This window comes from Pantherophis guttatus, chromosome 1, assembly GCF_059756535.1.
Source record: "Pantherophis guttatus breed Tessera chromosome 1, ASM5975653v1, whole genome shotgun sequence".
Lineage (NCBI taxonomy): Eukaryota > Metazoa > Chordata > Lepidosauria > Squamata > Colubridae > Pantherophis > Pantherophis guttatus.
The window spans coordinates 279,435,441-279,451,112 of record NC_142063.1 but is presented as its reverse complement, the minus strand read 5'-3'; the positions used below and the strand labels follow the sequence as shown (position 1 = coordinate 279,451,112).

The 15,672-nt window shown below is 37.6% G+C and overlaps 1 protein-coding gene across 2 annotated transcripts in view; it reads right to left on the bottom strand.

Annotated features, from left to right (window-relative positions):
- FMN2 (formin 2) overlaps nucleotides 1-15,672 on the bottom strand; it is a 183,907-nt gene continuing 168,235 nt past the window's right edge. The window contains exons 17-19 of one of the 2 annotated variants that reach the window (XR_015731460.1): nucleotides 5,360-5,441; nucleotides 4,436-4,521; nucleotides 1-175 (exon numbers count right to left, since the gene is read on the bottom strand). Coding sequence is in view for 1 of the 2 variants with exons in the window: in XM_034428275.3 (XP_034284166.2) it covers nucleotides 4,495-4,521; nucleotides 5,360-5,441 (109 nt within the window). In the remaining variant the exon portion in view is untranslated. Of the gene's footprint in view, nucleotides 176-2,724; nucleotides 4,522-5,359; nucleotides 5,442-15,672 lie in introns of those variants that run through there. The other variant, XM_034428275.3, reaches the window with a different exon arrangement.

Sequence of the window (15,672 nt, the reverse complement as noted above, 5' to 3'; positions counted from 1 at the left end):
AGTTCTTTAGTCTGTCAGAACCGAAGAAGCTTCTTGGAAGACAAGCGAAATGTCTTCAAGCAAAACAAAGGAAGTCCAGTTGCCTTTTGAAAAAGCACCTTTGGCACGATAATCTCTAATTAATTCTTACCCTCAATCTATTGTTCTAGGCTTCTTTTCCTGGCACCATACATAGCTGCGGTGAGATAAGAAAGCAATATGATATAGTTAGCCTTTAAAGTCAGTAGAAACCAACTAACAAAACCAAAACATGAATTGCATTCGTTTGAAGAACGGATGAATTACATAGGATGGCACTTTTTAAAAATAAGCCATGTTACACAGATTATCTGCAACCAGTCGACAAAAGCAGAAGAGGATGCTATTTTGCACTGTAATGCTTGTTTAGAGGTTAGAAATGGGATTCTTTTTTTCTGGTAAGGGCCACAGTACCTTAGTTAAATGAGTGGGACTAAATTTCATTAATGGGTGGGACTAAAGCTAAAATGGATGCAATTCCTATATCTGCCCAATACCCACAATGACAATACTGCTCCAGGTATTTTGCTAACAACTTCAATCTAGAAAATGGGATTAAGTAGATTTCAATAATCCAGAGCAGGATACATTTCCTGAATGGGGTATGGCTGAGATAGATGACGTATGGTTAGAGTAATCCAGCGAAAGAGACCTAGAGGTGCAGTGATTAAAGTGCAGTATTGCAGGCAAACTCTGCTCACAGCCTGGAGTTGAATCCTGATGGGGCTCAAGGTTGACTCAGTTTTCCATCCTCCCAAGCTTGGTAAAATGAGGACCCAGATTGTTGGGGGCAATATGCAAACAATGCTTCTACGTACATTGTAAATTGTAAAGAGTGCTGTAAAGCATTCTGAGGCAATATATAAGTCTAAATGCTATTATTACTAGAGGAACTTCCCCTTGTTTAAATCTGAATTGGTTGAGAACAATATGACAAACGGAGCCCTGGTGGCACAGTGGTTAAAATGCAGTATTGTAGGCTAACACTGCTAACTGCCAGGGGTTCGATCCTGACTGGTTCATGGTTTCAGCCTTCCATTCCTCTGAGACCAATAAAATGACTCAGATTGTTAGGGGCAATATGCTGCCTCTGTAAACTGCTTAGAGGGGGCTGTAAAGCACTATGAAGCGGTATATAAGTCTAAGTCCTTTTGCTATTGCTAAGTGCTAAACTGAGCCAGAAAGCATGCCTCAGCTTGTATATCTCTTTTCTAATTCTTCCCTTGGTGTTGCCTTTATGTGTTGTTTTAGATTTAACAGATTGACAGAGTTGGAAGGGACCTTACAGGTCATCTAGTCCAACCCACCGCTCAAGCAGGAGACCCTACACCATTTCTGACAAATGGCAGTCCAATCTTTTCTTGAAAGTCTCAAGTGATGAAGCTCCCACAACTTCCAAAAGTTGTTCTCCTTGGTCAGTTTCCATCCATTATTCCTTGTCTGGCCTTCAGGTGCTTTGGACCCCCTCCTCTCTGTGGCAGCCCCTCAAATATTGGAACACTGCTATCATGTCTCCCCTGGTCCTTCTCTTCACTAGACTAGCCATGCCCAATTCCTGTAACAGTTCTTCATATGTTTTTGTCTCCAGTCCCCTAATCCTGGTTGCTCTCCTCTGCACTTTTTCTAGATTCTCAACATCTTTTTTATAGTGTGACCAAAACTGGATGCGGTACTCTAGGTGTAGTCTTACTAGGGCTTTATAGAGTGGCATTAGTACCTTACTTGATCTTGATTGTATCCGTCTGTTAATGCAATTTAGGATTGCATTGGCTTTTTTAGCTGCCGCTACACACTGCTGGCTCAAATTTAGCTGATTGTCCACTAATACTCCAAGATCCCTCTCACAGGGACTGCTATTAAGCTTGGTTTTCCCCAGTTTATATGTGTGCTTTTGGTTTTCCTTACCTATGTGTAAGACTTTACTTTTCTCTACATTGAATTTCATTTTGTTAGATAGGGCCCCGTGTTCCAGTCTATCACGAGCCATCTGGATCTTGAGCCTATCTTCTAGGGTGTTAGCTATTCCTGCCAGTTTAGTATCATCTGCAAATTTGGTGAGCTCCCCTTCTATTCCCTCATCTAAGTCGTTTATGAAGATATTGAAGCGTACTGGGCCTAAAACAGAACATTGTGGCACCCCACTGCTTACTTCTCTGCACGCATTGTAAGACGCCCTGAATCTCCGGAGAAGGGCGGCATATAAATCAATTTTTTTTTAAAAAAATGTAGATTTAAACTCATTAAGGACTACTCGTTGAGTACGGTTTGTCAGCCAAATGCGAATCCATCTGGTGGTGAAGCTATCTATCCCACTTTTTTCTAGGTTACGAAGAAGTAGATTGTGGTCCACTTTGTTGAATGGCTTGCTGAAGTCTAAGTCTATTATGTCCACAGTATTTCACTGGTCTACTAATTTAGCCATTATGTTGAAGAATGAAATAAGATTGGTTTGGCATGATCTGTTTTTAACAAACCCGTGCTGACTGCTAGTTATTACTTTACTCATTTCTAGGTGTTGGCAGATTTGTTTTTTAAATTATCTTTTCCAGTATCGTCCCAGGTATGGACGTTTATATTGTACATCTCTCAAAAGAGGAAGTTTTAATTTTGTTTAATAAAAAAATTCACGTTTTTGCAATCAAGAGTGATTGTTAATCATCCCAGAGCCACAAAAACTGAAGTACTATATGCATAATACAACATTGATCTCATTATTTCTTTTATTTTTCATATAAATTAACATTCTAAAAAAAATTGGAATAGAAACACTAAATACAATATTGCACATAGCGATCTTTGTTAAGTGTAGCATTATTCAGTTTAGAATGGCAATATACACACAGTAGATACTGAAGGGAACAGGAAATCTACAAAACAGAAACATGCTTCAATGTTTTTAAATGCATTTAAATGAAAAAAATGCAGAAACAGCAAAAGACTATAAATTACATAAATACAAACATGAGTTTTAATCAGTGCTATTAAAATATGTTTTACTTCTTTAATTGCTTTCGATAGGTCTTTTTGTAACAATCTTCTCTTTTCCCTTTCCCAAAGAAATAATCTTTATTCCTGATGCTATTGGATCATATAATGCAGTTTTGGGGCTATCCTGAAAGATGATAAGAGTTTCAAGCTGATTATGTAACAGGAAATCATTTCCCAGTGGAGGAAAAATATATTTTTTAGTGATTGGTATTTTAAAAATTCAATTCCTGAGGTCATATTTTATGCAGCCCTTATGATTCCTGGAATCACACATTAATCTCTGGACAACCAGGTATCATATAGTGGGTTACATGGAGAAAAATAAATATTTCAAAACTTAGAAATTGCATCACTCTAGCACCTTCTATGCTAAGAGGCATTGAGATATATACATCGTTTCCCTACTTTTGGCTTTTTTTAAATCTTTTAAAAAGTTGCTCTTAGAAAGTGTGGAGAAAATGTGGTAAACTAGATCTGCCCAATCATTAAATCATTTTTAGCAGTTGAGACAGAAGTATTGCAAAACAATTGCATCTGCTGTACTTTTTGTAATTCAAGTACTTAATAAAATGTGAGATCAAACAGAAGTAATCATCTTTGTTTTATCACCAGAAAAACCAAGGCTCTTAATAATCCTTCATAATTTAGAATGAGAAAAGGGAAAGATCTTTAGTTCTTTAATTTTTTTTAACTCAAGAGTTTGATAGAAAGTCTACCACAAGTTTCCTGTTACTCTGCAAACAGTTTCTTCAATGAATATAATATTGAAATACCCGAGATTGTTTGGTATCTACCAAGTGAGTCCTGTGCTTAACTGTAATTGGGTTTTCCCCTTTTTGTTTTCATTCCATTCATCAATATCAGCAAATCATGATCAACTTTGTCAATTATAACAATAGCTGGGCTGAATGTCATATTTATGACATATTTTGTCAGGAGGCAATGAAGTAGATCATGGCTTAGAGTGTAAAAGAAACACTTTTACCAATTCAGAGTACACTTACAAGGTCAATAGGAAATAGATACAACAGTTCTTGAGAAGTAACATTCTCCCTAATCTAAATGCAATGTTGTAATGTATTTGCTTTAGGAAAAAAAAATCCTGCAAGAATGGAACATCTATATGAAGTTAGATGTTTATAAAGTTTTCAGTATATTTAGGACATACTGAAATACTGCTGCTTACACAGACTACTTTAGTCTTTATTAGTATTTTACCATATAAATTGCAAAATAATGTTTAGATGGAAAGAATGTAGTATATGGGGTGTCTGTAAGAGAGAAATATCAAATAGCTTCCATTACTGGGTATCCATCGTGCAAATCTGTTTATCAGTGAATGTTCATAGTAGTCCGTGTAAACAGGAAACAAAATGCAAGAAAATCAAGAAAACAAATGGGCTGAATGGTAATATTTCCTTTCCCCTACCTCCCCAAGGCATGATCAATGTGTTGAGTCTGGGTACAAAGACATAAGTCTTTCTTCTTTCATATTTTCATACTTATCTTTGCTTTCTGAAAATGAAGGACACAGAACAAAGTGAGCAAGAAGAGATTCAGTATTTCATAGCATATTCATAAACACTGAGAAACCTGTTATATCACCCAAAGGGTATCCCATTATTTTCACAGTCCTGCATCTGTTCAGTAACTTTGATACTGTGCAGTATTTCTCTAACTCTGCTTCCTGAAAAATAACTGTGCTACCTTATAGGATCAAAAGTCTTCTATGTATGCATAAAACACAGTTGAAACATTTATCTCCCAATGGAAAAGATTAAAAACCCCTGCACATCAAAGTGGTTGTGACCTACATCCTTAGTGAATGTGTGTCTGACAATGGATAGTTTAAAAAGTAGTTACCAGGGAAATGTCACACAGTAAGATTTGCTGTTAATAGCCCGAAACAAGACAAAGAACCATGGGGAACAATTTTTCTATAACTCAAAGATCAAAATTCAATTAAATCAGACTATTTGGATATGAAGTTGAGTTTTCCACAAGATATAATCTCCAGATGCTTAAAACAAACCATCTATCTTGCATTATGGTTAGCTGAGTACAACAGATCATTTAAAGCTATTTGGTGCTTAGTCTACTGCCATCACCATCACTACTGCCTAAATCTAGTGAGCGGCTTAGTTTTATTTTAAGACCTTGCATACATTTTCTACATCTTGGTTTAACATTTAACATTTTTTAATAGATAGTAAGAATAAATAAATTATTTATTTATTAATTATAAATAAATTATTATAATATATATATTTATATTTATATAAATATTAAGATTTAAATTATTTAAATCTTATTTAATAAATCTTATTTAAATAAATAAGATAATTATACTTACAATTCCAGAATCATGCTTTTGTTTTATATTGTAAAGTGATTTTCCTTTTTTCTGTCTACATACTTCTTCAGCCTCTTTAAGTCTGCAATACATAATGTTAAGTCATCAAGTCAATAATCCTTGCAAAAGACAAGACTATTGTAGGACAAGTTCAATATACGATCATCTAGACCGTATGCAAAACATAAATTATCAGCAAATACCATCAAGGAAATCCAAAGAACCCAGTGATTACTGTAGCTGCTCCATGTTACTGTAAAAATTAATAGTCTTAGAATTACCGTGAATATAAAAAAAAAAAAACTACCCAGAAATTGTTTGTTGAAAACTGCAGATACATTGCACAATATGTAATTTCTATAGTTTAAATAAGTAACACTGTAATTGCCTATGTCTTCATGTGGAAGTTGGCTCAAGAAGAATCTAGAATGTTCCCAAATATACTTTAGACCCTTAGAAAATTGGAGAACAAAAATGAAAAGTATTCTACTGATATCCTGCTGAGCTTTGTTAGATTTATATCCTGCTTTCTTCCAGGAATGTAAACTGTCCCAAAGCAATCCCTTCTCCAATTTCTCCTACAACCACTACCACATGAGTAGGAAGAGACAGTGAGTGACCTTAAGTCATTGTCACTATGCTTGAAGGTGGACTTTAAGTTGTGCTTTCTTAGTCCTAAATCCAGTATATTTGCAGTTATATCACAACTACAAATAGATATTTCACTGTATTGTATGAGTGTGTCTCTATGTCTCTATAAAGACTCCCTGACTATCTATCGATCCTTAAATCATTTTGGTTTTGAGGTAGAAAAACAAATATATAATACTTATGCTACTTATTTCATATTTTTCTACTTGTCCTCACTAGAAGAATGAACTTGTACAGTATGTGACAAATAAACCAAGAACTCAAAAGATTTTTGAAAGTGCCTCAACAGCATCCATTGAGGTATAAATTCCCAACTCTTGAGTGAAGCATTTTATTATCACAAACTCTCAGAATCTGAGATTTAATGTTTTCATGAAAGGCAGGGTCTTTGCTCTGGCAAGGCCTTACCATTCTTCTCATACAGCGATTTTGACTTATAAGCTCATTCCTTCCGATATGCAGGCAATTTGTTAGCAGTTGTAGGGAAAGAACAGAGCATTTCAGGAGACAGTGTGGCTACATGCTAGCGTTTCTGGAAGCTGTCTGAGGCTTGTTTAGATGGAAAAATCTACAGTCCAATCCAACACATACACAAAGAAACTACTAAAACTGCAGCAAGAGAAGTTATTTCTCTGATTTTTGTTCAGAGCAGATGGCGATGGTGAAATCGGCTATCTGAATAAAAGCATTTATTTGCAAGAGTATTTTCCCTCAGACTAAAATGTTGACAGAGTCCAAAGCCACAAACAATAAAATTAATGAAAATAATCATTATAGGCTGTGTTGTGAGAGATAACTTAGATGATGGTTTCTTAGGACCAAATAAGATGCCTGTGGCATGGATGCAAACAAAACTTCAATAAACTGTGCATATTTTGATTGTGTTTGCTTTCACCGCAGTACAATCCAGTAGTTAAACCACATTCCTGTTTTTTAAACCCTAATCTATATTGGCTGAAGCAATGGCTGAGGAAAACAGCCAGGGACATAAAAGCTTGCAGAAGATGCAAGCTTTAGGAGACGTAGTTGATGAATCCTCTTAGCCATAGCAACAACATGTTTGTTCATCTGAAGCCAAGGGAGGCTGATCTGCAAAGGCTAACAGAGGCATAACAGAGTCTTGCCTGGGGCCTTCAGGATTGTAGTAGAGACATCCCACTCCCAAGATGGCAATACTTCTGTTTTTATGGAACATGACAGTCTTGGGAAGGAATCCATCACACACAGGAAGAAGGAAATGTTCCTTAGAAATAACATTAGGCAGAGACTAAATGTAATTTCACCTTCCAATTTTTTGAAGGGTAGCAATAGGTTATTTGGTGATGATCTCAGAAAGGCTGTGGCCACTTTATTACTAATGGTAAACTTTAGTAATATTGATATGAAATAATCTCTAATTTGAAGTGTTTAAAGTCACGAGTAGTGCAATCAATATTTCAATATTGTTTTCTTTTATGTGTGACATACAAACTATGGAATATAGGCATAAACTATAACTGATTAAGAAGAATGCAATAATAACTGTCATGCTGATGCTAAATTCAGAATGCTAAATAAAAAAAAAATAAAGTCCAGAATTTCCAAGATGAATTCCTTGGAAATGCTAGGTATTAGTCCAAGTGGAAAATTGAATAGTTCTGTTGTGAGGACAAGATTCCAAGAGTTAGGATTTCGGCTGGCTAAGCATTAAGGGAAATGTTTTGGGACAATTCAATTGTGCACAAGCAGGGAAAGCATCTCTTAATTTGATTCAAAGTGAATTATCCTGGGGGCATCTGAATGAAAATATTTCTGGTCAAATTTGGGACAAGTAGGATTAAGGAATAAATGAATGTGCACTTGGAAATGTTCGCTAGTCCAAAGATTTAATTGTTTACAATTACCTATACCTATACCTATACCTATACACACAGAGACAAACAGAACTCATATGTTCCCCCTCCCCTTATATTAATGTTAGACATGTCTTCTTCAAGATGAACAGGTGGACATGATTATTGTAAAATAAAAACATAAAAATAACAGAAAACTATTGGAATCAAGGACCCCACAAATAAGCTATATCTGGGTATAAATCAAACAGACCTAATGGACAAACGGAAGGGAGCTGTACCAAAGAGAGATATGTGTTAAACTAGAAACTTCAAACAGTGATAGGTTCCATTTCAGAATCACTGTGGGTTACAGAAGTAACTGAATGCAGGAGATTGTGCTACTGCTTCCTAGACCAGGGGTCTCCAACCTTGGCAACTTTAAGCCTGGCAGACTTCAACTCCTAGCTTTGCTGGCTGGGGAATTCTGGGAGTTGAAGTCCACCAGGCTTAAAGTTGCCAAGGTTGGAGACCCCTGTCCTAGACCAAAGGTAATCAGAGTATTGGGTTCTTTTATCCTCACATGAATTTAGCACATGCATTTGAGAAAGAGACAATATTTCTAGATTTCTTACATGGCTACATTTAAGAGAGTTCTTGGTGGTACTGAGCAAAAGAAATACAGACCAGGAATTAATGATAAGTGGCATGGAGAGGTTTATGCAAGATGTACTGTACATGGTGTAGAAGTAAGGGAAACAGTGACAAGTACTGTTCTGGAAGGTGATGAAGCAAAATTACTTTATTATTTATTTATTTATTTATTTATTTATTTATTTATTTATTTATTTATTTATTTATTTATTTAAACTTGTATGCCGCCCTCTCTCCCAAAGGACTCAGGGCGGCTCGCAACAATAAAAAACACATAAAATTCAGTATTCAAATATAAAAACCAATACAATTCCCTTTAAAAACCCCTTCAGTCCAATCCGGCCAGGCCAAATAGCCATGTTTTGAGGTCAGAGCGGAAAGCGCGAAGGTCAGGGGCCATCCGGAGCTCCAGGGGGAGCTGATTCCATAGAGTAGGCACGCCCACAGAGAAGGCCCGCTCCCTGGGAGTCATCCAGGGAGTCGCTCCCTGGGAGTTGCCAGCTGACACTGTCTGGCCAATGGGACCCTGGCAGATGGTCCGCCAGGTACCCCGGGCCTAAGCCATGTAGGGCTTTATAGGTAATTACCAGCACCTTGAATCTCACCTGGAGAGCAACCGGTAGCCAATACAGGTCCCGCAGGAGGGGTGTAACAAGAGAGTGTCGGGACACTCCCATCACTACCTGCACGGCCGCATTCTGCACCAGCTGAAGCCTCCAGGTGGTCTTCAAGGGCAGCCCCATGTAGAGAGCATTGCAGTAATCGATCCAGGAGGTGACGAGCACATGAGTGACTGTGCGCAGGTCATCACGGTCCAGGTAGGGGCGCAACTGGCACACCAGATGAATCTGAGCAAATGCCCCCCTGGTCACAGTCGCAACATGGTCATCCAGAGTCAACCGTGAGTCCAGGAGGACGCCTAGATTGTGCGCCCTTTCTACAGGGTGCAACACCTCACCCCCTATAGCCAACGATGGAATATTCTCCTGGAACCGCGATGCTGGTAGCCACAGCCACTCTGTCTTGGCAGGGTTGAGCTGAAGCCTGTTCCTCCCCATCCAGAGCCGCACTGCTTCCAGGCACCAGGACATCATATCGAGGGCATCACTGGGCTGATTCGGGGTGGATATAAAAAGTTGGGTATCATCAGCATACTGATGATACTCCACCCCGAAACCACGGATGATCTCCCCCAGCGGCTTCATATAGATGTTGAACAGAAGGGGGGAGAGGACCGACCCCTGAGGGACCCCACACGTGAGGGGCCTCAGGGCCGACCTCTCTCCCCCTGCCAACACTTTAACATGCAGTCTGAGCTAGTGGTGACTGGGTCAGGAAAAATCCTGATATCGTTGTGGATAATGAAAAAAACGAGAGAAACTTAGTGATAAGCAGAGGTGAATTCTATCAGTATTGATCTGTAAAATAACTGGAACTATCAATACCAGAATGTAAAAGGCTTATTCTGTAGAGTATATGCACCTGTGCTTTGATAAAAGTCTGAAACCTGTGGTTCTACGTATTTTATATTGTTAAATATTAATGAACATTTTCCTTGTATGGCAAACTTCACTTTCATGCAACATTTCATGATCAAGGAACGGCATTTAGAACTAGCTTTCCCTCCCAGCTTCAAAATAAACCCCCATGCACCCCATTTCTGTTACTCGAGAGCTAGGGTGAAAATGAAGTCAATATAAATAAGGCACTTTAACTTTTTATACACTCAAATGAAGTAATTGGAAAATGACATGAGATATCCCTACACACATATTTCATTTTGTGTGCACACATGTATGAAGGTAGACAAAGATGTATATGGAACCCATGCCTAGTACTTAAGAATATTTTTGAATGTTTAAATAGCACCAGCACTTAGACTTATTTACTGCTTCACAGTGCTTTACTGCCTTCTCTAAGCTGTTTATAGAGTCAGAATATTACCCCCAACAATCTGAGTCCTCATTTTACTGACCATGGAAGGATGGAAGACTGAGTCAACTTTGAGCCACACAGAATCAAACTCTTGGAAAAGGGCAGAATTAGCCTGCAATACTGCATTTTAAGCACCGCGCCACCACAGCTCTTAAAGCTTACAACATTATTCACAACATTTTCAAACTCTGACTTGAATAAATTCAGACAGATAGCAGAGGATTAACCTGGACAAATAGAACAGTTCCTTGTTTCCATCATAATGAAGCTGTTGGGTTTCTTTTCTCCCCTCTCCATCTCTCTTATTTATTGTCAGTGTATACAAAATGCTGGTTGTGATTAAGCCTGAAAACAGCACGCAAGATGAGCAAGATTAAAAAAAAAAAAGGGGGGGGGGAAGAAACCAGACTTCCCTGAAGCAACATTTTATCTTCTTTCTCTACCAAACACCAGCTGATCATGGGTTTATCCTGGTAGAAATTCTCCCATCCTTCAACCCAAGCCAGAAAAAAATAGACACTTCCCATGCGACTAAGCATTAATAATTTTGTCTGAAGAAATATCACTGGGAGACAGATTCATTTCCGACTGGCTCCAAGTAGGCCTGGAGCAGATACCTTTACACTTTGCCCGAGTCTAGTCATACATGACTAATTTAAACAGACTGGCAAGCCTGGAATGTTTGTGTGCTTGAGAGATGAAGGTGTCAGAGCAACAAGTCCTCTCAGGAGGACTTTAAGGAATAGCTCCCATTCTTTCTTAAACACACACACACACACACACACACACACACACACACACACACAGAGTGTGAATATAAAAAAGACACTTTAACTTTTTATACAGTCAAATGGAATAACTGGGAAGTGAAATGACATATCCTTACACACATACTTCATTTGTATGTAGATAGACAAAGAAGTATTTGAAACCGAAGTGTAGTATTTTAAGAATATTTTTTCAATGTTTAAAACCCTTTATTCACAACATTTTCCAATTCTGACTTGAATAATTTCAGACAGATAGCAGCGGGTTTAACCTGTTGTAGTTCCAAGACTCTAGCATGGCATTTATCCATTTATTCATTTAATACTTTCTAGAAAAAGAAAAGAATCTTCCTAATTCTATTGCAGTTTTAAAACGTAGCACCAGTTTAATTTGCATTTGCTCTTTAAGATGAAGGTATAAAACATTCTGTATTGATTTCCCGAGATTTATAGTACAGAGATTCCCACTTTTCAATGGGTATTGAAGATCAGATTTTAAAGTAAAATCCACAAACTGTTTAATTTGCATTTATAACTTAAAGATTGAGCCAACAGATCTGCAGCAGGCATATTTTTTATCAATAATATTTCCTTCACGGCGACTAACCACAACCAAATTGTTGGATTTTTAAATGCAGCAACTCAGATGGGAAGAATTTAAACTGGCATGATTTAACCCCCACTCCACACTCCCTGACTCCAATCTTGTTCAGAGAGAAGAGAGTGGCTTATAAATTAATGCAAAGTGGAAGATTAGGTGTCATTTCCGACTTAGTAAGATAATTTGGCTCTTGAGGTAGCAGCAACCATTATTGGTGGGACTTTGAGGAAGGGTATGTCAACCTCTAGGCATCAGAATCCAGAATGAAGAAATGGGTATGACATGGGAATTGTAACCTGTGGAGGGATATTGAGAGAAACGGGCATGTGCACAGAATGGGATGGAAACAACTGATGAGGAAGAAAATACTCACAGAAATTACTCATGCCCAGTTCTCAGCATTAAGAACTGTAGCTACTCCTGATTTTGTAGGTAAAACCCAAGTATATGGGAGGACTGTCCCATGCCTCCAACCTTTCTGTCTTTTGATTCTCCCAAGAATGAGAATTTCCACGTCTCCAGGTGTCTTGTTCCCAAGTCAAATTCATTGACTTCTCTTTGGTGGGTAATTTACTTTGAGAGCACATGCCTCGTGCTACAAGATTTAATGCCCTTCTTTGGAAGTAGCAGTGACAGCTTACCGGCATGCTCCTTCCTATGCAGTGCATAGCTACACAATGCCAGACTTTAAATCGTTCAACAGCAAGCTTTAAATCATCCTGCCGAGTAATCTGTAGGGAGACATACCAGCCTTTCTTCAGAGGGAGATCAATGAGCTGTGGAGACGTATTGGCCAGGAATCTACGCTTTCATCTAGAAGTACAACATGACACACCAGGTGCCATCTTAACTGTTATTCCTGCAGAAGGGGGCAATTTTTATAGCAAAGCAAGTCCCAGATACATCATGGGACTTGATATTTTGGAAGTCGATAGTGGAAAGCATTTGGATATTTTTGATTCAATCTGTGATAGACTTGGTGAAATGTGATTAAGTGTGATTTGTGTTACATTTAGGGATATACAATTTGGAAAAATTAGTGATTTTCAGGCTTTTTATTTCAGCGTAAAAAAAATTAAACTGGACTCTAGATAAGAATAGTTTGTGGATATAGAGAAAGAGAAAGTCTGTATAATTTTCACTGAGTGAGCAAGCAATATAAAAATATTATGGCCATGTCCTCACTTTATTTGGTGCAATTACCTTAACAAGGCAGAAATGAGAAGAAAAGGTTTCAGAAAAAAGATTAACAAGATCTTCAATAATGTCTCCACATTCTCTTCCTTAAATCTACCATCATGACTAAAGATACTGGTGCTTTTATCTGCTTTGGTTTACAAATGTTTGGGGAGAAGTATAACTAGCCCAAGTAATCCATGCTAAATCTGGATAATCACAACATACTGTAGATATGACTACTCCTGTAGATAAATCAAATGTTTCAACTGGTACAAATCAGTTATTTGACTTTTGGCTGGTATAAAATGGTTTATACACATTCCAAATTTAAAACAATTTTCACTGAACGTTTGGAGACAAAAATATCTAATCAGACTGGGATCAGACTGAAATGGGATGCCAAAAATTTAACTCAATTAAGCATTACCTGTTTGAATATCTTGCCAAAAAGGAATCATTACTATGCTCTCCGGGATCCAAAGAGAGGCTGTACAATGAGTTCCCAGAAGATTTTCTACAAATTCAATTTGTAATTTAAGGAATATATACTGCTAGGCTAGACAGTGCTCTAGAGCAGGGGTCTCCAACCTTGGCAACTTTAAGCCTGGCAGACTTCAACTCCCAGAATTCCCCAGCCAGCTGGCTGAGGAATTCTGGGAATTGAAATTCGCCAGGCTTAAAGTTGCCAAGGTTGGAGACTCCTGCTCTAGATGCCCTTGTAGGAACTGTTTTTCATACTATGTCTGGGATAACTTAGACCAGGGGTGTCAAACTCACATCGTCACGGCAGCATCACGTGATGTATCAGGACTTTCCCCCCTTCTCTAAACTAGGCATGGGCATGGCCAGTGGGTAACACATCTGGTCCGTGGGTTGAGAGTTTGACAGCCTTGATTTAGACCCTAAATATCTGAAACAGTGCTATTTTCATAGTTGCCATAGTATTGGGTTATATTAGTATTGAGGCCAGGCAGAAACATGTTTCTTTATCAAGAAAATATTACCAGCATTACAGGCATCAAGTCCAGCATTCTGCCTGTTGCAGAAGTTATATTTTATTTATTTATATATATAAAAAATTAGAGACTGTCCATCTCACTCACAGAGTGACTCTGCATTTAAAGAAAGATATTCCGGACAAAGAACCATTTAGCCTTATTGATCTAATTTAATAACTGAAAGTCTACTGCTTCTCTAGACATGTGGATCCATGGGCAAACTACTGTATATTTTGGTGTTTTGGTAGCAAGGTCAATATTCAATTGGAATCAGTTTTCTTGTAATTTAAGCCCATCATTCTGGCACCTATGATCTACAAGAATATACAAATCCTGGCATTCTCTTTGCTGATAGTGTTATCATAACATTCTTCAGTATTTTCTTTTCCCCTCAGCATAAACATGCAAGTCTTTTCAATTACTTTTTCTAGAACTTAGTTTCTACTTCCTCGATAAACCTTTGGCCTTCTCTTGATCTCATTCTTTTTTCAGCTTTGGTGATCAGAAGGGGACACCATACTTGAAATGGATCTTGACCAGTATAGAATAGAGTAGAACCACTACTTCCCATAATTTGAACGCCATATTTCTATTGATTTCTTCAGTGCTTAGGATGGAATTCATCTAACTCTGGAGACTTGAACTCACTGAAAATAAATATTTCCTGACCATGTCTCTATCAACCTGGCTGATCAACTTTAGCCTTTCAAATTTTCTATTAGAATACATGCCCATTTATTTTTTTTTTGGAGAAGACTGAGTGAAAAAAGAAATAGGGCAATCTATACTTTTCCATATTACTTGCTAGGTTAGCATATTGACATTTTCACTGAACAGATTCTTTTTCTTTTTTTCTGAACATATCTCAAAAAACCCTTGTAGTTGTCCTTCACCCAGTCTAGGACATTTGAACTTTATCATTTATAATTCCAACTTTTGTATAATCTTCCTTGAAGACATCCTTATTCTTTTGAAATTTCAGATCATCACTAAACTCTTCAGTCAACCACACTTCTTTTTGATACTTTCCTGTTTTTTTCTTGCACAGGCATTACCTCCTTTCTTAGTGTCTTGTTCCTCCTTTCTTAATGTCTATGGAGATTTTCAGTCATCCAGATCATAGTTTCCCCAAAGGTGCTTTTTCAAAAGGCAATTGGACTTTCTTGTTTTTCTTTGAGAACCTTTTGCTTCTCATCCAAGAAGCTTCTTCAGAGCTGAAGAAGCTTATTTATTTTATTTATTTATATTTATTTATTTATTTATCGAATACATACAGTATTAGATAATATATATAAGTATAAGCATGAATTGAATACATAAAATGAATACAGTTAAAGGGAACATTAGGACATGGATGGTAGGCACGCTGGTCCTCTTATGCACGCCTCTTACAGACCTCTTAAGAATGAGGTGAGGTCAACAGTAGCCAGTCTAAAGTTAAAATTTTGGGGGTTTTGGGATGAAACCACAGAGTCAGGTAGTGCATTCCAGGCATTGACCACTCTGTTGCTGAAGTCATATTTTCTGCAATTGAGTTTGGAGTGGTTCACTTTAAGTTTGTATCTATTGTGTGCTTGTGTATTGTTGTGGTTGAAGCTGAAGTAATCATTGACAGGTAGGAAATTGTAGCAGATGATTTTATGAGCTATTCTTAGGTCATACCGAAGGCAGCGTAATTCTAAATTTTCTAAGCCCAAAATTTCAAGTCTGGTGGCAT